This window comes from Centruroides vittatus, unplaced genomic scaffold (genome assembly GCF_030686945.1).
Source record: "Centruroides vittatus isolate TY-2023 unplaced genomic scaffold, ASM3068694v2 contig_2953, whole genome shotgun sequence".
Classification (NCBI taxonomy): Eukaryota; Metazoa; Arthropoda; class Arachnida; order Scorpiones; family Buthidae; genus Centruroides; species Centruroides vittatus.
This window is the reverse complement of record NW_027121877.1, coordinates 53108-79224: the sequence shown is the minus strand read 5'-3', so window position 1 is coordinate 79224 and position 26117 is coordinate 53108. Positions and strand designations below refer to the sequence as shown.

At 32.1% G+C, this 26117-nt stretch overlaps 1 protein-coding gene across 1 annotated transcript; it reads right to left on the bottom strand.

Moving 5' to 3' along the window:
• Positions 1-747: 747 nt before the first annotated feature.
• On the bottom strand, positions 748-24419 carry LOC136972522 (zinc finger protein 11-like). The gene is made up of 11 exons (XM_067267108.1): positions 24260-24419; positions 21051-21135; positions 20005-20159; positions 19832-19898; positions 18318-19729; positions 17237-17246; positions 16146-16198; positions 11795-11864; positions 9866-10002; positions 7867-7927; positions 748-1936 (listed from the first exon to the last, which is right to left on the bottom strand). The coding sequence occupies exons 1-11, from the start codon at positions 24386-24388 to the stop codon at positions 765-767; spliced, it is 3351 nt and encodes a 1116-aa protein (XP_067123209.1). The 5' UTR covers positions 24389-24419; the 3' UTR covers positions 748-764.
• Positions 24420-26117: the final 1698 nt, after the last annotated feature.

Below are 26117 nucleotides of genomic sequence, written 5' to 3'. Positions count from 1 at the left end.
GAAAATTCATCTTGACATTACATTACATTTAAGTTCCTTTTTACAGATATTACACTTTTGAATAGAAGTTTTCAAATGTGCTGTTAACATATTTTTGGTTTTGAATGGCTCGTGACAAACTCTGCATGCAAATATATTTTCATGTCAAACAAAGCTATTAGGGAATGCAAACTTATGGCTGTTTTTCTTACCACAGAATAGTAAATTACTAAATTACTGGTAATTCCTAAATTTTTACTCAATACAAAAATTAGAACCAGTAATTGTCATATTGATGAGTCAGCAACTAAATAACTAGTGTGCAATATGCCCAATTGAGTTCCTTTTCTTCTCTTTTGAAAAGAAAGTTTTGTTACCTGAAAAAATAAGAGCGCACTGGAAATTTTTGGTTATTGCAATTAAAAGTGGCCATTTCTACTGGTCTCATTCAAATATATGTTCCATTTTGTCAACCGAACTGGCTATTGCACTCTAGACATTATAATGATGAATCAAATTGCTAAACTGTCCAAAATTCTTCAATAATTTAAATTCTTTTGATTCTTTAAAAATGTCTTTAATATATACAAAGAAATAAATATTGAAATGTATAAAAATACATTAAAATATGATACATCTGTATAATTTTTACCAAATTTACCAGTAAAAAAATATCTTGTCAGTCTACTTATCAATAAATTTTTAACCATTTATCAGTAATGCAATCCCTAACAGCAATGTCTTATAAAATTATTTTTATACTTAAGGCTTGCTTTTCACTTCTCTCAAAAGTTTTTACATTTATTACCATGTCTTGCTTTGTGATTACACAGAGAAGTGTCCGATTTAAAAGGTCTGTTACAGATCTCACAAGAATAGTCGCATTTTCTATGTTTTTCCATGTGGTTGGTTAAAGACTGTTGTGCTTTAAAACTCGCCTTACATAGCTCACAACAATAGTCACTTTTATTGCTATGAACCACTTTATGATCTTGCCAATTGTATTTTGTTTTAAAACGCTTATTACAAATATCACATTTGAAAGGTCGGTCTTCACTATGCGTTATCAGATGACTTCTCAAATCAGATTCCTTTCTGAAATCCTTTTTACATATCTTGCAAGTATAAAACGAATCATGTCTTGCTCTGTGATTACACAAAGAATTGTTTGATTTAAAAGGTCTGTTACAAATCTCACAAGAATAGTCGCACTTTCTATGTTTTTCCATGTGGTTGCTTAAAGGCTGTTGTGCTTTAAAACTCGCCTTACATAGCTCACAACGATAGTCACTTTTATCGCTATGAACCGCTTCATGATATTTCCAATTGTATTTTGTTTTAAAACGCTTATTACAAATATCACATTTGAAAGGTCTGTCTTCGCTGTGCATTATCAGATGATTTCTCAAATGAGATTCCTGTCTAAATTCCTTTTTACATATCTTACAAGAATAAGATGAATGCGTTTTATGGTGCATCTCTAGTCGACTAAATGTCATAACGCGCTTACCACAAATGTCACATTCAAACGGTTTCCACTGTTCGATGGGTTCTAGAAGGTATTTTGAAGATGACTGCAACTCAAATTTCTTATTATCAATTTGGATTTGATTTTCAATGTTGTGTTCATTCCTGTGTCTTCGCAAAAGAAATTCCCAGTAAAACATTCGATTGCAGGTTGTGCAGTGAAACTGTTTGTTTCCAACATGAAAGAACAGATGGGCTTGTAATACCTTGTAGTTTGTGAAAATCTGAGTACATAAATTACATGTGAAGTCTTCTTTAGAAAGAGATGTGCATATTACCTTGAAGTATTTCTTTTTAATATTCCTTTGGATTTTATCGAATGTTTTATTTGAAAAAGTGTATCTCCTCCTATCAATCTTGTATTTATAACATTTTGTTCTTTTTGGATAGTGCTGAATATCATATTTCTCACTCTGTTCTTTCTCCTTAACTGAAAATTTAAAAATAAACATTATTTAAATATGATTAATTTCATTATTAAACTCTAATATTCAAGCTAATGTGTTAAGTAATACAGTAGAGTGTCGTTTATCCGAAAGCCGACCAACCGCAACGTCGGTTAACCGAAAGCATTCCAGTCATGCTGAATCGAACGTTTTTGATACTAGATTAACTTCCAAAATATAATTTTTTGTATTTATATTTTTTAATATATTTATTTTGTTTGTACAAAATAAAGAAATAATTTTTAACGATACCACGATAGCCACGATTATTATTTTTAAAAATTTATGTTAGGCTTAACATCAACGAAAATTCAACGCGTAGAGACATGCAACGGAGAAAAATTTCAACATGGGATAGGTTAATATATTTTTTCGTACATAATCGGTTATCCAAACAACCCCAGTTCCCAATTGGTTCAGATAAACGACGCTCTACTGTATTACAATGTAAGACAATGTTCCCAGTTTCATCACCTTTTTGCATTTTCAGAAAGTTTTAAGAAAATTGCAACAACAATTTGAAATTGGAGACAGAAATGGCAAAAAAAGTGCAGCCACAGAAAGAAAGAAAGAAAGAAAAACCTATGCTTGTTGGCATGTTGGAAATTTGGCAATTTTGTAACTTGATCTAGCTATTTTAATATAGCACGTCAGCTACCAAGAATAAGATTTTTCTGTTAAGTATGCTTCCATATTGTGATTCATTTATCGGTCGGTACAATAGATACCAGGGAAAGAGAGTTGGGGTCGGGAATCATGTATTTTTCTGCCGACTGCCCATCCCTGGTATGTACAGTGGATTCTTAATCTATTCTTCCCGTATCAATCATTTTCCCACTTCTATCACTTGTTTCCTCCAGTCCCAAATAAGGACCCATATATTTTTATAATGTTATTGTCATAAATTCGGTAAAGGAGGATAATTCTAAGAAATAGATATTATAGTGTTTGAATCCTTTTTACCACATATGTATTGGGTGTTCGGGTATTGTTGTAATGTCAGATAGTGTTGTTTCTCTAAGACTATTGCTTTAAACTTCTTAACTGAAGACAACTTAAATTTGATAAAGCCAAAATGCATTTTGATCATTTATAAAAGAGAATATTGTTAAATAAAAGCATTTTTTGTCTTCTCCAATTTTGTTTTTGTCGTCCTCGGATAGACAGTGGCAATTGAAGCATATTACGACAAGATTGTCCTATTAAATACAGTCAAACCTGTTTTTATGCAGTGAATAGGGACCACATTAAAAAAAAACGCATTAAAAAAAAAAAATCGCACAAAACTTCACGAGTGGCTGTAAAAAATAGTTTTCGCAACACAATTTAAAAAATATTTTTTTTTTATGCAGTCAATAGGGACCGCATAAAAAAGTCTCACATAGAAAATAACTCGTTTTAAAATCGTAGTCTTAGTTTCTAAGGAAATTACCTTCCTCTTCGCTTTGTTTTTGCCCTTATTCATTTTCAGGGATTATGTCTAAACAAAAAATAAAAATCCTAAAATTTTATATCTAAATAGAAAAAATAATACAGTACATTTACCTTCAATTTACGCTTTGAAATGAATCTTATCTTAATGGATCCAGGAATGTGAAAGCACTTTGAAGGTTTAATTAACATAATTAAAACAGACGTAGAATTTATTGACAACAGATGTCAGCACTTGACTGCATCGTCTTGTCTATCGTCTGTTTTACATATTTTTGTCCAGGTGGTGTTTTGTTGATTTAAAAAATAAATTATTTCATTTTTCGCATATTCATGCAATAATATTACTATAATAAGTTCATTTATGCTATAATAACTTTATTTAGCTATAATAAGTCGACGTGAGACATGACAAATCGCACGAGACTAGTCGCCAACTATACCGCACAAATAAAAAATCGCACAAAAAAAGACCGCATAAAAACAGGTTTGACTGTATACGTAAATTAATTTAGAATATCTAGTAGCCACCCTGTAAATATAAGGCAACTTTATTATTTGTCTTATTTATTCTTTTTTATATGTAATGTTAATATTTCTTGTATTGTTTGTTTTCCCACAATGTTCCTTCTGTATTTTAACTGAAAGAAAAATGTTATCCTGCATTAATCATTTCACTCACAGTAGAGGGCACTAAAATAAAACACTGATTTTTCTGTACTAAAAGTAAAAGAACATCAAATTTAACAGTTAAACTCTTTGACTACAGTTAACCAGTTTTTATTGTGATTTTTGGCTACTTTTTATCTACTGCTTTACAAAATACTGTGCTTGTATTTTGTAAAGCAGTAGACATTTACTGGCAATGTTTCCTCTTAAATTCTGGCAACACTGGTAAAAATTAGGACATTGTCTCAATGTTGCTATCTGTACCATAATTAGATAAATAAATATGCTTTACTTTGAAAACAAAAGTTAATTATCAAAAAAAAAAAAGATTTGCAATCATTATTTTAATACATATCGCCTTTTCATCTTCAGTTTTGCATCTTTTTTTTTCGCCGCTAGATAGCTACTAAATTTTCAGAAATTTTTAGATTGGCGAGTATCATATATTCTTGATTACAGGGCACACCTCTGTCATACTTTTCAAGACTTCTAACTGCTATACTTTTAGACCTACTGATAAAATGCTCAAATTGATGTGAAAAGAAATCTGTGCAATTAAATGTTCTGTTGAAATGCCATCATGCTTCTACTTGTACAGTACAGCATAAAATAAAATGTATTAATGTAATACCTGTAGAGTAGTTTCCATCTAATGAACTGTCTAAAACTAACTTTTTTGGCATAGGGAATCACGACCACTCGACGAGTGGACAAAGTTTCAGACAGTCACAAAAATTTGGAAAAACTAAGGTTTATGCATATGAAATAAGTACAGTGTATAAAGAAATGTGTTGCATGTTTGTTAATGTCTGGTATGTTGAAATTGTATGAAAAAATGTAATTTTAGCATATGTCCATTCAGAGGATTGTTTTGCATCATATGTTATAAGAGAGAGTCATGAAAACTTCATTGTAAAATAGGGTCTAAAAATTTTTTCTTGTAAGGAGGGATCACAGATAAAAAGTTTACAAGATTCTGACAAAGGAGTGAACCTTGTTAATATTTCTACAGATAAAGGGCATAAGTACAAAGAATCGAGACAGATGTACAATAATTTTGAGTAAAGTACGATAATTTCAAGGGACAGATATGATGATTTTCTCCGTAAGATTGGCAACCCACTGTCTTGAAGTAGGGCAGATCATGTATGGACTGTGAGAAAAGTCAGAACCCTTTTTTATAAGAGAATCAACACATCGTAAGACAAAAATTTATAATTTCACTAACATTTTCGACACCTCTGCCATATTATCTTCAAGTGCAAGAAAAGAGTCAATACATTAAAAACTCTTATCAAAAGAAAATAGAACAAATTTCAGTATTCTTAACAATTTTTTAAAATGTAGAATAAATGAATGTTCATGCATTCCATACCATTTAGCATTACAGACAGCCATCATATAAGCTTATCACTGAAAAATGCATATTTCATACCAGATAAACAACAAACACATCAAAGTCATAACTTCCCATGTCAATTGTTTTCCCAAATAAGTCATTCCCCCCTCCGAGTTCTGCCAAGGATGATAGATCAACAATCCACTCTACTAGAGTCCATGCAATGAAAGAGTAGGCATAAGTCAGCCTGAGCTGGAAGGTCTATGTCAGATGAAAAGGATGGAAAGAGACATAAATCATAGTAATAGAATTTGTAAAAATATCATAAATAATTTTAATGTTTTACTTCTTTTACAAATTTTATTACTGTGATTCATTTGTCAACTCCCATGTCTCCTTCTAGAGATGTGGGAGTGGAGTTGACAAATTGACATTTAACATAGACTCTTCCAGCTCAGGTTGACTCATGTCTACTCTTTTGCTGGTTGACTATAATACATGGTATATACTACAGTATATATTCATATAGCAGGTACTGTGCATAATGTATTAATGCTGAACATTAGGGACTGTACCTATTTAAAACATTACAGTTCAATTTGAGAAACTGCAAAGATCAAAATTTTTAAAAAATCTATTTTGCAAACTAAAATTTGAAAATTATACTTTGTATCCATGAGTGATGTCACTGCACCAAGCTAGCTTATAATCACAGGAATTTTGTGCAATTAACACTGCTGATATTCACTACTAAGCTTCATTCTTATACACTGAGCATTTCAATCTAGACTGTGATCATGGTCAGCGACTGTGCTGTGGTGCGACCTCTCTCAACCATTTCAATATTGACTGAAATGAGATCGAATTGCAAAACTCAAGAGAGTTTTTGAAACCAGATCCAGTCATAAGAGAGTTCCCACAATCCCACGCACATGAGAAAAAACAAGATGGCTGCAGAACACGTGTTGGGCTATCAACAGAGAAATAAAAAGTTATTGGAGATGATGAGATCTGAATATTATTAGATATATGGCAAGAAAAAGTATTTATTTCTAACCTTCCAACCTAACACCAACAAACAAAATGGAAGTTGTTTGTTGGTGTTCGTGATCTACTGACATAACTATGTGGTTTTATCATCGCTTGCAATAGCCGGGTTCTTCTCAAGTGGACCGCCTGCGTGAACAGCTCGACGTTCAACTAGTGAGTTACATTTGAGATCAAAGTGAGTCGCAGATTGTGTGTGAATGCAGTATTACACTATCTGATAAATAAAAGGAGAATAAATCAAAGATGGATGACAACAAAGTGGTTATTTAATGACGTGCTTGTTTTTATCGAAATAAGAAAAAGAAAACAAAACATTTTTTTTGTTTTCCATCTTTATGCTTTCTTTCCATCCCTTCCATCAAAAATTTCAGGAAAATTGAGAATTTTACTAAAAAGATCTAAGTTCTTTTCTTAAAATTTTTAAAATTTCAAATACAATGTCTGAAAAGTTACTGTGAAATGGAAGAGGTTTAAGTAAGTTTTAATAAAAGTAAAGTTTTATCCACGCTATTACAGTTTTGCCTACAGGAAATGCTGAAAATGTCTCCCAGAGGCAGAAGACCTGTCAGATCTCTGCTCAATCGCCAACACCATCATCACTTGGCCAATACAGATCCATATTCTCATTCTCATTTTGAACTTTATCCGGGAGAATGTGTGTAGGCATTCCGGAAATCTATGAGCAAGCAGCGATGCAATATACTGCAAAGTGGAAATGTGAGACATACAACTTAAAACTCTTATAGACAATAATGCAAATATAACTTTAATGTAATTAAAAATTTATCACACAAACTTTTCAGACACCCTGTATCAAGCACAATTCATATCTCTGGCAGTTAAACCTAAACACAGGTGCTGTATTTTCGCAGATTGTCTGGCATGTCTGTCTATTGGGGAGACCATAGAATCTGATATTTCCTATGGTAAAATCTGGCATGCCAGTTTATCCCAGGGAATATCTGCATGCCGGTTTAAGTGAAGTTATGCACTCCCTCTCTAAAGGACACACAAAAAACTAATAAGTTTTATTCTAAAATTGTACAACTGTCAGTATTACATCAAAAACTAATTGTATGTTTAATTTCTGAATTTTGTCAATAAGCTGCTAATTGTTTTATCGCACTGTACACAAAAACTTTCTTCTTGATTTTAAGTCAGTCAAATTACTATGTTATTATTTTACTGTACTAGAAAGAATGTTTTCTTTAACATTTAACTTAACAACTAGTTTTGTTATATTTGATTAAAATTTTTAGTCAGTTTAATACTAGTAACCCTGGGATTTCTGGCATGGTTTCCTGCAGTTATGTGCAAGTCAATCTGTAAAAACACAGTATGTATCAGTGGCTTCCAGAAAGACCTGAAGAAAGTGTAATATTTAAAACACATTTAACAAAAATAAACATGTAACATCTTGCTTACTTTGAATCTTTGTTTCATTAAATCTTTTCTCAGGAGTGAAGAATTTATTCTTTTCCATAAGCTAAACAATACAAATGATACAAATTAATATAGTTAAGATAGTTGATAATCAGTGCCGTAACTAGGCAGGTGAAACAGGTGCAACTGCACAGGGTCCGCTTGGAAGGGTGCCCAAAATGCATGTATTTGTTTTATTGTTTTCCCAAACCAAATTAATTAAGGGGCCTAAATGAAAATTCTTGCACAGGGCACAGGAATGGCTAGTTACGGCACTGTTGATAATATTTACAAACAATTTATTAAAAAATACAGAAAAATACAAAATTAAATGATCACGTCATTACAGGCAAAACCAAATCCAGAATAGGCCTGAAATCTTTATCTCAGGCCCATTGTGTCCACCATTTTATGAGCTCAAAGTTCCATTTAGTGTCTTTCTCCAGTATTATCATGCAGCAAAAAAAAGACAAACTACTTAGAGCAGAAAATATGAAACTTTATGCAAGTATTATGTATTTTATGTGCTTTGTTAATTTGTACTTTGGGATAAGCTTTCCATGCCAAATGGCATTGCCTGTTGTTCTGATCAAATAAATAAATTGCTAAATAAATAAAACAAAACACTAGTACATAATTATACAGGGTGTATCAGGAAAAATGGTAAATAACCATATTTCTGAAGGTGAATGCATAGGAAGAGTGCATGAAAAAATCTATTTGCAATCATATAGTAATTTATTATCATCATCATAGATACAGCATTATGATTGTTATCCTCTTTGATATGTCAAGTGTTAATGTAGCAGCAATGACTGCAATTAAGATCCATTACACCTGATTATAATCCATAAAGATATGAGGAGGTTCTCAAAGTGACTATTCTCAGACTCAATAAATTTTTCAGCATGTTTTAGTAAAATGATAGTAAAGTTTGTGTACTTTTTAAAGGGAGTCCCTAACGTTTTTGATAACTGCAGCTGCTTATTGGAACAAGAAGTTAATTGCAAAAGTACTTTCTTTCAGTATACCTCATATTTCACCCAGCCTTACACATAGTTTGACATGTTCTGCAGAGCAGGATCTGTGAAAAGGACCTCAGCACATCTACTGACATTTATACAATTTTCTCAGAAACAATTCATTTCCTATATGGACACTCATAAAGTTTTTTACTTCTCTTGTTACAAGAAATCATCTCTTAAAGTATTTATTTTTGTATAGATACACCCAGTGGGGATATTCGAAATATTTAACAAAGGGTTTGCTAGCAGAAAATTTTTCCCTGACAATCACCGACAAACGAAATGGAAGTTTTGGCTAGAAATAAATACAATACCTTTTCTTGCGATATATCTAATAATCAGTGGTGTATTTGGAACGTAACGAGTCCTGGGCGAAGACCAGGTAACAATAGTATATTAGTGCTGTCAACCTTTTTTTTTTTTCAGGCAGAGAAAATTTTTCATCCCGAATGGCACTGCTGATAATAGACAGATGTCATCATCTCTCGAAATACAATATCCTTTTTATTTCGCTGTCCATAGCCCGACATGTCTTCCACAGCCAGCTTGTATTATCTCACGTGCGTGAGATTGTGGGATCTCTCTTATGACTGGATCTAGTTTCAAGACCTCTCTTGAATCGATCGCAATTAAACCTCGTTTTGGTCGAGGGAGGTCGCACCAAGACATAGTCCCCGACCTTGCTCACAATCTAGATTGAAATGCTCGGTGCAAACGGGCTATAAGGCTCTAGTTTAGTAGTATTACAGAGTATAATACGTATATTTTAATATATTTTTAAAAAAAAAACAAAACCACCGAGAAATGTTCCGTGTGTTTAACAAGGTTCGGGAAACTGAAAATTTTAACAACAGGTTCAGCCGAACCTGTGCGAACCCACTGAATATCACCACTGAATACACCCTATATAGCTACTTCTTCAATAACTCAGACAAACATTTTATAATGTCAAATATCTAAAACTTTATAACATTTACCTTTAAATATTCACTTTCATTTTGGAGGTGAACTTCACTGCAATCTTCAATCTTTACTTTAATATTCAATCTTTTCAAAACAACTTGACAGTCTGATTTAATACCATAATTCTTGTTTATTTCTTCTTTCCTACAAACTATATTAGGTTTTATGAAGTTGTGTGAACTTAAGAAAATTGTAAACAAATAGTTGAAATAATTTAATAAAATTGCTTTTATTTTTAATAATTAGTAGAATATTAATTAACAAAAATATAAATTTTTATTATATAAGTCAATTGTATTTACAAACCAAAACAGAGCTATGTGCCAGTACAGAATTGTGATTTATAGCCAATAGCCAAGGAAGTTACGGCGTATGCCTACTTCACCGGGGATCCGAGATGGCAACCAAGTTTCCAAAAACCATAGGAATTTTCTACCAGGTCTGTCCGAAACATGTTAGGCTTCATCTCTCACCACCCAGATGCCCATTTTGGTGTCAGCCAGGCCCATAACAGACTTTAAATGTAGACCATCTTATTTCTCAGAGGGCAAAACCAGTCCAAAAAAAAACATTCCTGATCAATGATGCAAAACCTTGCCTCCTAACTTCAAAACAAACATCAGAATTTAGCTATATCTACTCTTCAAACGTAATAACCGGAGTGGTTCCTTGTCTAGAGTCGTGAGTGTTTTCGATGTCCCTCCTAGGCTCTTCCTCAGGCTCTACCAAATTGGCCGTTACCATTCGAATGAATCAAACATTAATGACCAATTCGGTAGAGCCTGAGGAAGAGCCTAGAAAGGACATCGAAAACACTCGTGACTCTAGACAAGGAACCACTCCGGTTATTACGTTTGAAGAGCAGATATAGTTATATTCCAGTGTGTAGAGAAATTGTATCAGAATTTAGTTTATAGATGCAGAAAAATCTTCTGCAAAATATTTTGATAAGAAACAGCACATTTGGGCAAGAATAATGCTTGAAATATCTTACTCTTGGAAATATTAAATGGCAATAATCATAAAGATAAAACAACATAAATAGCAATAAACAGTGCAAACAATTTACATCATCAAAACACACTTGAAAAAGGCATATTTCTTTCTATAAAGAAATATGCTTTATAGAAATAATTGTAATGAAAACCATCATTCTTCAGTGGAAACTCAATCAACAAATTATTACTTACATGTATCTTTCCCCTATTTATTATAATTAATGTAAATTTGAATTATTATAATAATAATAAATAATCATTTTTCTCAAAGTTTAAGTAACTATTTGACAAAACCACTTTTTGATGTCAAAATTCCTTTAAAATTTATAAGAACATACTATCAAAATACTCATCTCTATGATAAATATATATGTGTATGTATTGTTTCAATATATAAATTCAGCCCATGTAACTACATTAAATGTAAGAATTCATCTTTGATATTCTCAATTAAGCATTTCTACAACTTCTGAATTATCAATATATATTGTTTATCACAGTTGTTGATTTGGAAGCAAATACATTACTATAGGAGTCAGTTAAAATAGACTAACTACAACTTCTGTTTATTATTATGTACTTTATATAAGCTCCTAATTGGAATGTTAACCAACTACCTTGCATTACAGGACATCCCTATAATGCATGATGTTATTTTGACTATTCCTCTATCAAATGACCAGTATTTAAAACAGAATAAAACCTGAATTTTAATTTTGTGAAAGTAACTTTCCAGTTTTCCATTAAAACACAAATCAAAGTTTATTAGATGCAATAAAGAAATGACTATGAATTAACAAATTATTAGTAAATTTTAATTGTAATGCTTTCTTTTTTCAACATTTCATAACAAAAGAGAAAAAAAGTTATCATTTTAGCAACACTCGGGGCCTGAGAAAAGCAAGACGAGATCTGAACAGCCATATATAGTCTTAATCATCTTACCTACTGCATTATTACAACCAAAATTATCCGTTATATTGGAACTCTGTTGAAATGCACTCTCCATAATTAACTGAAATGAAAGAAAAATATGTTACGTCATTAAAAAAGTTGATTTTTATATGAAAATGCATAAAAAAGATATTTAAAGTGTAAAATAAAATACCATTTAATTAATAAATTTGTTATAAATAATAATGTTTCATCTTCGTTATCCTGACTGCTCTATTATAGAAATTCATTCACTTAATTGAAAGCATTAGCAATCGTAACTCAATACGAACATGAAAATGGCAGTCGGTGTGTGAGTATGATTCAAACATGTCATGCCACTCCTCACCTTGTTAGAATAGAATTATTTGAATTATTCAATAATTCCATTCTAACTATGGTCAAGATTTTCATATTTTCATAATAAAATTAATTTGGGAAAATGAATAAAAGTAAGTCCCCTCCTCAATGTGCATCTGCAATGTCCTATCATAGTCCAACTTCTTAAATACTACAGATACTTTTGTTTTATCAACTCTCATAATCGCTAATCACGTCTCTCTCTACATTTCTTCGCATCAAGAAAGTGAGTCACGTGTCACGAGTGCTAATAAGATAAAAGAGTTAGTTTGAGTAGCTTGAGAATAAAGTCAAGAAACATGAATTCCACCATTCCGAGATTTCTGACAGCAAATCACAAATATAAGCACCAACATAAATCTGACACTAAGCAAATATACACCCACAACTGCCGTAAATGATCAGGCTATAATTTGGATATAATGATTGTAGATTAGAAATGAATTTGACACTGAAGGCGTTGAGCACCGTGTCCTATTAAAATTAATAATTATAATTTTTAATTAAATAATTTAGATTAAACTGGAAGAAAAGAATCGGCCTGAAGTGGGACTCGAACCCTCAACTCCCACTTACCGTGCGGACACGTTGCCGAGTTACGCTACCTGGACCTTTTCTTCCTGTTTAATCTAAATTATTTAACTAAAAATTATAATTATTAATTTTAATATGAGATGGCACCTGATGCCACCCTATAGTGGCAAATTCATTTCTAATCTACAATCATTATATCAAAATTATAGCCTGATCATTTACGGAAATTGTGAGTGCATATTTGCAAGATCACATAATGCTCCAAGGCTGTTTGGTTACATAAAAATGCACAGGAATCCCTAGACAATAATAGTTGAATAGTAGTCCTGCTCAATGTTCGACGTAGAGAAAATGTGGCAAAGTTTTTGTGTGAAAGTAGTTAGTTACAACAGTGACTCTGATTAGGGAAGATTAGGGATGTAAAAGTGCAAAAAAAGGTTTGATTTTGTCAAGTCTCTGTACTCATCTGTGAGTCAAGAACTGGCGTTTTTGTAGAAAGGAATCAGTTTCCCAATCTGAAATCTGTCTATCTTGATTCACAACATAGTACATAATGCATTCTTTATGCATAATGGATATTTGTATAAATAGAAGAGATTTGCTGTTAACTTATCAATTGCAAATTTTAGCAGAAGTAATTGATATGGTGAAGGAAAGGATTACACGTGAGTTTTTGCAAATATTGGGGCTGATGGTAAAGTGTTTGCAATAGGGGAAGAAATGTTGAAAAGAAGAGTTCATCATAGAAGTTTTAGATGTTATTTTGAGATTGAAACTCCAAGAATAGCAAGGTTCACAGCAAGTAAAGGTAAAGATATGACAGGTTATGTATGTCTTTAAAAAGATATATATGCCGGTCTGTATTCTATAACCTCTAGGAACTTGTAGAGAAAACAAAAGGTGTGAGGGTGTTAAAGTGGGCTAGAAAAAAATAAAATAGTAGGAGAAATAATCCTCTAGGGGCAAGAGCTTTTGTTTTAATGGAGTTGTTGGCAGGGAGTTTTCTTGGGGCAGACAAGTGAGTTTTGAAATGTAAGTGCTAATGTCTCAAGTAGTGAAGAAACTAAAGTAAAAAGGAAGTAGAATTTAACATTAATAAGCAGAGTGCACACAATGACAGGTGAGAAGCAACATTTAATTAAAAAGTTTCTATCTAGTTTCTTGATATTCAGCTTCAGAATTACTCAGATCAGAATCAATTGTAGCAGAAATGTTAAGATATTTACACAGGAATTCAACTATAAGTCTATTAAATGAGGAATAAAATATATATGTATAGAAATGCATTTTCTGTTTTTGAGCATCAATATATATTTCTTCAATTTCTCAGACAGTTTAGTATTTTAACATAAAATACTCATTTTTACAACCTTCACCCATGCTACATTAAAAATATCACTCAATTATAAAAACAAGAATAATGAAAGAGAATAATGAAAAGAGTTTTTTAACATACAGAATTACATTTAAAATCTCATGGATTTTATATGTTAATGCAGAAAATTATGGATATTTCTGAAGTTAAACATTGTAATTTTGTAGTTTATAATTAAAATATTCTCGTCAAATAATAAAAATCTTCAAAAGAAATGCCTGTACCTTGTCCTACATCTTCATAGTCACAACAGGCACAAAATGTCTTCATCATCATCTATATTTTCAGCTTCTAAATGACAGAAGCCAGCTTTTTGAAAGCAGTTGGCTGTGGTTGTGGGTTTCACTTGATCCCAAGCATTGAGATCAATCAGCTCGTAGCAGGTTGATTTGACCTTATCATTTTCATTGGTTAAGTGTTAATAGCAATGTTTTAAAATTTTAATTGCGCCCTATTCCATCGATTGAAGTACTGATGTCATATTTGGGAATAAAGCATAACCTTTACATTTTCCATTGGAGGAATGGCGTTATATGCTGAATGTGTGCTGTCTCATTTCATATGTATAGCTAGAGTAGCAAGCAGTAATTACTATTGTTAGCGTAAAGCCCTACAAAATGCCCCTCTCGATCATTTTCCATCACCCAACGCATCAAAGAACAAAACAGTCCATTTTGAACCACTTTGATAACAGGTAGAACTGACTAACACAGCACCTGATTCACTTCCAGCAGTGCTTATTACTTAGAATCAGGTGCAAACATTTATGCACAAAAGAGCACAATTGTCAATAAACAACAGGATTTTTCAGTTTTGTTTTCCAAATTTTTCCTCAATTTTTAAACTCTTATCTTTCAAAAATTTCACTTATCATCCATGCTTCCATGTTTGATTGATATTCCACTGGCTTGGTTTTAACATTTTTGAAGCATCATGGATTGGCTGACTTCCCAATCATCAACAAAGGTAAATTTTTCCAATCCATCCATGTTTGTACCAACTACAAACATTACGTTTTCCTTGTCGTTTGCTGCTACAGCAATGCTCATCTTTGAAAATGTTTTGTTTGGAATGCAGTTATAAGTCCAAATGCAATGTTTATCAAACTGATTTGCAGTCTCTTTGGCATCAAAAACATTTTCAGAAAATACAGCAGAGATGTCACAAAACCTAGGCAAGTGATGTTTTGAGATAGTCATATCACAAGTGAAAGCAAGGGAAGTCACAGACACACTTTCTATATGTCCACCGTTCAATGCAATACTCCACAACGTCAACGTACTTAAGCTGTAGCATATGAAACGATTCACACTCGTAAATCGTCCTACGATTGTTTTGTTTATAGCACTTTTTATATGCATTGACGACAAAAGATTCTGTGTTTCAGAAATGTATAGGCCTATCAAATATGTCTTAAAAAAATAAAATTATAAGATAAAGCATAATGGTAAGAATATAGTTTTATCCCAAGAAGGAACTGGAGCCACCCATAAGCACAAGATTGACAAACACTTCAAAACAACAAATGAAAACTTACAATACTAAAATAACACCTAATATACTAATTAATAAATACAGAAATTAACTTAAGAGGGAAAAAAGACAGACAGAAGAACAGAAAGGACAACTCTACCACAGCCTACTGTCAACACATCATAACAGGAAACAGTCCAAAAACACAGAAACTGCAAAAGCTAAAAACATCAAACTAACTTAATAACTAAGAACCAACAGTTTACACAGGAAAACTGAAGTAGAAAAAGCCTAGTTAAGTAAACACTACATTAGTCTAACTAACACCATTCTGTGCTGATCCAGATCATAAAAAACAACAAAACTAGTAGAAACTTACTCCAGAGCAAGAATAAAAGTCAAAAAACACAAAAAACGATGGTGAAAAAGCACATGCAGGTCGCTGACACGTGGTTCAAGAACACAGCGTCAGGTTAACACACACTTTACTGAGGCGAATGTCAGTATGAATAAAAATGCATTTAAACTTATAAAATATATATTTATGCTCATTGAAAGCATACATTGAAGTTTACCATATCGGTAGATCAAAATTAAATTTAAAAATAAAGAAAACTTTACTCGTATTCGAAGCAAATTAAAGAACACACGATGAACGCCGCCATATTTAAGAACTTAAAGCGCCGTCTATGAATCGCGTTGGGCGCGTTTTTTTATGCAGCGCTCGATAAGCGCTTTACAGCTAATCCTCTGAAACCCGTTTCTAAATGGCCAACGCTGCTCGTGACGTCATTTCGCTACACTTTCGCTGCATAAAAAAAAATTTCTATGTGTTATTTAAATTTTTTAAATATATATCCTTTCCTCTAAATAGGATTTTGATGTTGTTTTTATTAATTTTACAGTTATTTTCGTTGCAGTGAATGAACCAAGGTGATTGGATATTGTTTAGTCCAAGCCTGGCCAATCCGCGTCCCGTCACGTTAAATTGTGTGGCCCGCTAAGCGATATTATATATCTATTAAAACTTTTGTTTTCCGTTATGTGTATACCAAAACAATTAAATAAATGAAAATTTGCATGTGTCATCGTTATAATGCGCAAGTACAAGTACGAACTTTTGGTATAACAACAAAATCTTATTCATTTTGTACTTGTTTTACTTTTTTAAAAGCATGTTTGCCTAAATTGTGGCCCACCGAAATGTTACGCGTGATCAAAGTGGCCCGCGAAACAATTTGGGTTGACCAGGCCTAATTTAGTCTGATCGATGCATCATGTTCTATTATCTTTTTTCTAACATTCTTCCTTTTTCTCCAATAAAGTTAACACTATTTTCACATGCGCGTGACAATTTATATACTATGAGAGATATTTCCAATTTATTTTGTTTCTTTTCATTTTGTTAATTAATTATGCATTCTTTAAATTTATTTTTTAGATTAGCTGCTAACTCTACGGATAGTTTTTTAAAATATTTTTTGAATTTTTCGATATTATTTTTAATATAAGGAAAGGTATATGCGCTACTTCTTGTTTTTTTGAATTTAACTTTGTATCTGTTGTCTCTGTATTTGTTTGTGCATGTTTTTTAATAATTCTTTTTGGGTAGTAAAAATCATCTTTAACTTTTTTTCTTCATTGGTTCTATCCTTTTTATATGCTGTACGTAATAAACCATTACTTATAATAACTGTTAATTTAATCATCACTCTCCTCGATCTGTTAGAAAAAAAGACAGAACAATCGTATCAGGGTGTCTTAAAACGTAAAGATTTCCAAAAATTTGGTAGGGGCAAATTTAACACGATTCTGATAATTTCCCGCGTTATATTCATAACAGCCAGAAAAGTAAAATGATATCATATAAATAAATCTTTTATATTCGTACTTGTTAATCTGAACTGTCCACGACAGTCAGTTTTATCCCAGGTAACATCGGACCATATTACCTCAGATAATCCAGGTTCTACTCTATGTTAATATCTGCGTAATATAATGAATGAACTGAACTTTCTTTCTTTGATTTCAGCCTATTTGTAATATAAAGGAAATAATGTCATCTTTCAAAGTTCCGGACTACATTTGGTTGATATTTGTAACCCAATTTAATGTTTTTTGTCAACGTAAAATACTAAAATTTCGTTGTTATTATTAGTTTAGCATGGCCATAATCTTCTAATAGGACTCACTGCACTGATGTCACCTCTAGGTGAAAGAACAAAGGCTTTTATCTGCACCTGTATATAATACTTTCTTGTGTTTCGGATCTTTACGTCCCTCTTCAGCAGGTATTTTACACGTCATCATTCTTAAATACATGCCAGGAGGACAGTCCACGGGTAACTGTCCCCTATTTAGGTGTTACTAACATGAAGAAAACCCGGAATATCACATGGCCAGCCCCTTGGACAGGCGCGAACTCAAGACCAACCGTACAGTGGTTTTATCCACTCGGCCAATAATGGGCGAAATAAGTAAAATCATTTGTAATCACTATAAATAAAATTACACTCACAAAAGCAATCGGGAAATTATACTTTCTCTTTATTCTAAACATTGTTGCCAGAACTTATATTATTAACAGTGCAGAAAAACTAAAACATTACAAGTCTTAAACATTGATGTCTTAAAATATGCTTTGTATTTACATCATACTAGATTTCAATAAATTTCTATAGTGAAAATGACTTTTAATTGCACTTTAAAAATTCACGTTGAAACAGAATTTTTAATGAGAAATATCACATGTTTTAACACCCGAAGAAATATTTTACTTGTGTATTATCTAACCCTTCTTGTTTTGTATTGTTTTCTGGAATGGCTAGTTTTTTGATGATTTTGAAATTTTAGTTGTGTCGTAAAGTTTCTTTTACAAATGTCACAATAGAAATGTATCTCGTCGTCGTAAGTAATCAGATGCTTCACAAAAGTAATTCTACTTTTAAAAATCTGTTCACAGATATTACATTGGTATGGCGTACCACTGGGATGCTTGGGGTGTATTTTTAAACAGAACAACTTTAAATGGTATTTCAGCTCAATCTCTGTTTTAAAAGCTTTTTTACAATGGCTACAAAAATATGGATTTTTCAGATGAATAGGTACATGCTTTAATAAATCACTTTTAAGATTATATCCCTTTTTACATACGTCACAGAAGAAAGGAAAACTGGCTTCGTTGTGAACAGTTCCGTGCCTTTTTAAATGACTTTTAGTTCTGAAACTTCTCTTACATACCTCGCAACTAAATGGTTTTACGTCAGCGTGGATTCTCTTATGAATGGTTAAAGTGCTCTTATATGAAAATTTCTTTTTGCAGATATTACACTTCTGAACATGAGTTTTCGAATGTTTCTTCAGCAGATTTTTTGTTTTGAATGCCCTTCGACACCACCAGCATACAAACATATTTTCGTGTTCAATAAAGCGATGCTTTGTTAAAGAACTTTTACACTTAAATCTAAGTTCGCATAGGTCACAAATATACATATATTTATCGTTATGAGTTTTTTCATGTTTTCTCCTGCACTCTTTTCTTTTAAAACGCTTTTTACATAGGCCGATACGACACGAGTACTTACATGTGTTAGTATGACATACTTTATGCATGTTTAAATGGCATTTCTTTTTATAATTCTTATGACAAATATTACATTTGAAAGGTCGATCTTCATTGTGCATCACTTCGTGATCTGTCAACTGACGTTTCCTTTTACATTCTTTTCCGCATTTCTTACAAAAATAAGCCGTACCTTGTTTTTTGTGCATTTCTAAGTGTGGTTTTGATACACGTTTTGAATGCGTTTGAACACGTTCATCACTAAAGTACTTTTGAACTTTTCTATTGTCAATTTTGATTTGATCTTCTTTGTTGTGTACTTTTATGTGCCTTTGCAAAAGAAATTTCCACAGAAACTTCTGATTGCAGGATGCGCAGCGAAATGGCTTCTTTCGAATATGAAAAAATAGATGTGCTTGTAAAATTGCCATATTTAAAAAAGTCTGTTTACATAAACCACACAAGTATGTGCTTTTAGAATAGGATGCTCGGATTATTCTTAAATATTTCCTTTTTATCTTTGCTATCAATCTATTGCGTATTTTAACTGAAGGTGCAAATTTCTTGCTGTTAATCTTATAATGTTCTGCTCTTCTAGGATTGTACTCAATATCATATTGCTTACTTTGAGTTTCCTCATTAACTGTAAGTTAAAAGTAAACATTAAAAAGTTTTCTCTTCGGGTACTTTTCTAATGATTTATAAAGTCAAATTTTTAAAAGAGCATTTAACAAACTCTACTTACTTTGAGTCTTCCTCTCCTCTGTGTTAAATTTTTTGTCAGAAGTGACGAATTCACTCTTTTGAAAAACCTAAACAATACACGAACAATACAGAATATACAGTCAAAGTAGTGATATTTACGAATTATTTAATAAAAAATAGATATAAAAATATATCGAAATATGTATTACTTACCTGAATATGTTCAAAATCATTTGTCAAGTAAACAGCTTCTTTACAATCTTCAGTTTTTACTTTAATATTCAATGTTTTCAAATCAACTTTACACTCTGACTTTATATCGTGTTTAATGTCGTAATTCTGCTCTTTTATTTCTTCCTTTTTACACTCTGTAATGAAAGTTGAGAAATTTCGCACGTATAATATAATTCTACGCAAACAATTAAAATAATTTCATAAAATTAATTTAAATTTAATAATTCGAAAGAAATTTTCTTAATCTAAAAATATATAACTGTATGATTTTATTATATAATTTATTTATGGTTATAAACGAGAACAGAGCTGTGTCACTGCATAAACATGATCTATAATACAATATATTGTTATTATAAGCTTTTGCGTGACATTTATACAGTACCTGGATCCAATAATCAAAAGTGTTTTTATGTTTGACTTACGACTAAATTTTAATCATATTTTTAATATACTTCATTTAAAATATATGCTCTCCACCTCAAATTTTTAATCGCTTACCCCTTCATATCATAATTTCCCTTTAACAATACAGTCGTGCCTGTGTTTAGTGGAAAATATTTTGAATTGAGATAACGTGATTTCCTGTTTGCATCGGAAATTTACATGTAGCTAGTTTGGACTTCCTACTCCTAACGTTTCTATATCTGTTCTCAGATTTCATCTATCTGCCTCAGTTCTCGAGATTAATGAACGACCGACAGACAGATAGACGACAGTGCAAATTTATAGGTCTATAATTTTCCTGGAAAAACGATATGGTCATCTGGTTTTTTTCTAATTACAAAATGTATATAAAACAAGAGTATACGAAGTTATCAAAATTAATTTTATTTAAATCCTTACGCATTATATACAAAATAATTGCAAAGTTATCAAAAAGAAATACTGTATTATCAATTTGATAGCCTGACGTTAGTTCTATTTATTTAAATACAAATTTATATATATATATTTATGTTATATCTATTTTTCTAACCACTGGAAACATTTTAATATTATAAAAAATATCTTCATCATCTCACCTATTTCATTCTTATAGTGAAAATTCTCCCAAATGTTAGAATTCTCTGTATCATTTGTTGAAATTGGGTTTCCATAAATATTTGACTGAAACGATAGAAAAAATACTTTAATTTGTAAAATATTCATAAATAAATACACAAAGAAATTATTTTGATTTAAATCGTAGAATTCCGTTCATTGGCAATCAAGTGTAAATATAAAATTGACGATAAAGTCGGATTTTTATTTATTACTTTTCCGACTGTTATATATAACAGTGGGAAAGTATGAAGATCGGTGGAAAAATGACCCCCAAGATTTTAACATTTTTGACTTAGGATGTCTTGAAATGTTGAGAAATGCAAAAAAAATTCCAGGGTAATTTCTGTATATGTGTGTGGGGGGCATCCCTGTTTAAAGCTTAATAACTCCAATGCTTTTTGTCGAAAATTTCTAAAGTTTTGCAGAGAAGTTTCTGTATTAAGGGGATTGATCCTGTTTTAAATTTTGGTGGGCAAAGATCGACAGGATGGGAAATAAAAGGGTCGTATGTTCCATCTCAAGTAGGATGAGATTTAATGACGATTTTACTCCCTATTAGTGTAAGATCGGAAACGGTCAGACTCCACCCACTTGTCTAGAATGGCTCTTAACTGTTTATCTAAACTTAGAGAAGATTAAAGGTCGTGAGACTTTAGTCTATGTCAGTCCTGACACCAATTAAGATAAATATTGTTTGCGTCCTAACTCGCAATTAATTCTATAGTGTTATCTTCAGCAAATCTGAATTAATATACTGGATACATAAATGTGTATACATAGTAAACTCAAACCATAACTATTTTAGACATATTGGCTAAATGCTTCGGGGAACTACATTCACAACGTGATGGGAACACTTATTTAGTTAACCAGTTCCTAATCCCCTTTCCTTATTGAGAAAGCTTACAATAAATGTGCATATTAACCATATCTTCTCTTCTTATGACGTGTATGTTCTGATCAGACGAGCTGTCTCTAGAGGCTAGGAACCTCTGGACTGGAATCACGGCAAGTTACCATCAGCAGCACTAGGCAAGATGGCTATTAGTCTATAACCAAAAAGTCTGAGTTAGGCCGCGACTCCACTAGCCGTAAAAGGGCCGTAAAACCCCTCACCGTAAAATATCACGTGACCATGATATTTTACGCCTGAGCAGGTCGTAAAATATCATGATCACATGATTAAAAGCTTTTACGGTGAGGGGTTTTACGGCCCTTTTACGGCTAGTGGAGTCGCGGCCCTAAGATGACTTCAATCTTATGTAGAAAAATTGACGGGCAATCAGTTCTGCTGCCAATGCGGTCATATTCTGAGTAACTTTCCATTTAACAGGAACTCAACATCCTCTGAATCAGAGGAAGTCGAGGCAAGATGTCAACTAGATAAACATCTGCCCTTCCGTTCATTGGATTTACACAATAAATCTAATTTTCTATTATATTTTTCTTTCACTTTATATTAAACTTTAAAGTTCCTTTTAAATTTAACTGTCCCCCAGTCCAAGTTTTCACATCAGCATTTATATATATATATATATTTAAAGAAAATAATAATGAAACCCATTCTTATCCTCAAAATTAAGCTTTCTTTTTTTCCATTTTATAATAATTAGAAATGTAAAACGTTTTTAAGTAAAATATCATAACAGATGGAGCCACACACGCAGTTTTAACTATCGCGGGAAAGTTAAGCAACTCGTTGCGGCATTTGTTTTCTTCAGTTTTCATTTTAAAACAAGACCAAAAATAATTCGAAATTTATCTTTAATTTATCCAAATAATAATTAAAAAATACAACAGGAAATATTTTGAATGTACAGTAAAACCTGTCATAAACGGAAACATGTCTAAAAGGGAAGCAGTTTCTATGTTAGAGAAAGAGCTTTTGTGTACGGAAGCCGGAAATAATATTCGTTACCGCTCGATTTTACATGTTTTACTATAAATTATTATTTTAACGTGACATCTGAGGTGTCACGTTAAAAATTTGGGAGCAAAATTGTTAACATTTTAAGCCAGGCCTCCAACTGTGAAGAGCTGGAAGTAATCTGACTGCACTGCTAACTATAATGTACAGTATGGCGAAACATTTCCAAACCACGTACAATTTTTTTGGAATAATCCATATAAAATATGCTATAAAAAATTGTAGGAATGCTTTATCGAGTGTGCACCGTTCGAAGACGCCATTGCTTAAGCTTGTTTTCGTCGCGGAGCGGCACATCGGACGGCGGACGAGTACGAAGCGTGTCACGTGACATTTGTCGGTGCTATTCGGTCACGTGACTACTCATCTCTGACGTTTTCCTGATAACTAATTCTTTTTGAGAAGAATTCGCTCAACTTTGCAGACATCAGGTGGTAGATCATAATATACTATACTATTTTTATTTTAATTAAATACGACTTATTATTATTATTATTGACTATATGAAGCAATAAAGGTAAAACCGCTGGCTAACGACAATAATTCTATCATGATATATATTATGATAATAAATATTAATCAGATGCAACGTAAGATGTCTAATGTTTTGATGTAAATAAATATACTGTAATTCAATTTTCTTTACTACATGAAAGAGATTAGGCCATTAAAAGCAGGGCAGAATTATTAGTTATTTATCGCATTATCAAACGTTATTATACGTTGATTTTAATGCATATTTAAAATGGAATGCTATTTTAATATTTCTATTAATGATGTCTGCAAATTTCAGCTAATTTTTCGCAAAAACAGTAAGTTATCAGGAAACACGTCACACCAACAAATGTCACGTGACGCGCTTCGTACGCGTCCGCCGTCTGATGCGCCGCTCCGCGACGAAAACAAGCTTAAGCAATGGCATCTTCGAACGGTGCACACTCGATAAGTAATCCTACAATTTTTTATAGCATATTTTATATGGATTATTCCCAAAAAATTATGCGTCTTTTGGAAATCTTCGAGTCAAATTAGTCTAGAATCGATTAGTTTTATGGATGAAAACCTTTCAAACATTAAACTGGACAAGTACTGTACAGTATTTTTATTGATTATTCGATAAAATTGATTGTATTATATAAGAAAGGAAATTAGGTAGCATTACTTGATGTGAATTTCAATGTTTCCAAGTGTGTTATATAACTTATATATGTTAACTTCGATAATATTACTGGCATTAAAATAATTGCACTTTGTACTCACCTCTATATTATAGTCGTCTTGATATTCCAAAGGTTCTGACTTAATTTCTGCATTAAATTCCTCAGGAACTTCCCCAAATTTTTCTTTTCTTTCTTCATATGCAAAATGTGAATGTTTTTCTATCTTCATTTTAGCAATTTATAGTAATTTCGTATGTCAACAGTCTACGGTTATTTAGTCACTAACCTGTAGTTAAATGAAGTGCCATTAATCGATATCAAAAAGTAAATATCCACGTTAAATTTCTATCAAAATCTACAGTAGGGACGTCGACTCGTTGCCTTTGTTACCAATATAATAACTAAACAAATGGATGCGTGCACATTAAAGGAAGTCGTGGGGTGGACGTCACCAGCACACGTGACGAGTTTGTAGCTATAAATTCAGGTTTGATATGTTAGGAAATTATTATAAAATATTATAATACATTTTTCTATGTTTTAGACTACGTCCATATCACGTTTTATCAACTCTATTATTAGATTTAATGTTAAACACAAGCTCCTTTTTTAGGAGGTTGATACAAGTTTATCAGATGGTCGACTTCCCTTTTGAGTCACAAACACATCATCTTCCTTTTAGTTAGTCAAGAAACAAGATGGTGATCGGTCAAAAAATGTCCCCCCCGAGAATTTTACATATTCGGACTCGGCACCTTAATTAAAACACCAGCAAATGCAAAAAACTTCAGGGGTTTTTTCTATATGTATGGATGTTAGTGCGTGTATGTGTGGGTGGCATGATTTTGTTCACCTTCTTTGAAGCTTAATAACTCCTGTGCTTTATGTCAAAAATTTCTGAAACTTTACAGGGAGATTTGTGTATTAGGGGGATTGATGCTATTAAGTTTTGGTAGTTAAAGGTCGAGGGGGTGAAGAGATAAAGGGGAGATAAGGTCTGAATTAATGACAATTTTACTCGTTAATAGCATTTACAATTTTTTATAAAGACCCATCCCTACCCTCAAAATGGAGCTTTTTGTCATTTTATAATAATTAAAAATATAAAAAGTTTATAATAATAAAATATCATGAATATCATTAAATATCAGATGGCGTCATACACACAGTTTTAAATGTCACCGAAAAAGTTAAGCAACTCGTTGCTGGATTTTTTAAAAAAATACCTTAAAATAACTTCAATTAAAAAATGCACTAGAATCCAAGGAAAGATAAAACGGAAATACTTCGCAGTAACTTGTGCAGCTTATTCTAAAACAGACCTTTGCAAATAAGCAAATTGCAACAAAAAATTTGCATTCTCATTGAACTTGCTGCAATCAGACGATTTCGTAACAATTTCTTTTGCAAAGACACATGAAAGAACACAACAATGAAAATCAAGTCGAAATTGATAATAGAGAACGTCCTCAGAAGTCAAGTTCAAGAAATCTTCAAGAATCTAACGTTGAGCAGGCTTCAATCTTAAAAGTGACTTATTAATTAAAGAATCAACCTAGTCATGTGAAAAATCGATGCTTTTGCACCCATTGTATAAACGCTTTGAAACAGAAAGTCAACTGAAAGAATTTTTCATATATTATTTAAAATTACATTCCCAAGCACCCAAAAATTATGCCAACGTAACATATGTAAATAGACTTTCAGCAAAAGAGCTTATTTAACATCTGATCCCCCTCTCTATCTTTCTACCCCTCGACCTTTTTAATCATGAGATTTAATAGTATAAATCTCTTTTAAAAATGTTTATTTTATTTTTTACTTTTTGTTTTTACGTTTCTAGTAAACAATACGCGGAGAAATGGCTGGAAATATCACTCCCTAGTGTCTGCAGATGTTCTCTTCGATGAGTCATAAACCACTTACCCGACCGGGTGGTGAGGAGTGTCAGGTAGCAC

Bases quoted from the DNA above. Each gene is read 5' to 3' on its own strand.
- LOC136972522 (XM_067267108.1), bottom strand. From the start codon at position 24,388: ATGAAGATAGAAAAACATTCACATTTTGCATATGAAGAAAGAAAAGAA. The intron at 19,899-20,004 runs GTAAGTAATACA...TGTATTGTTTAG, and splicing joins ATGATTTTGAACATATTCAG to GTTTTTCAAAAGAGTGAATT. The intron at 19,730-19,831 runs GTAAGTAGAGTT...TTTAACTTACAG, and splicing joins AGAGGAGAGGAAGACTCAAA to TTAATGAGGAAACTCAAAGT.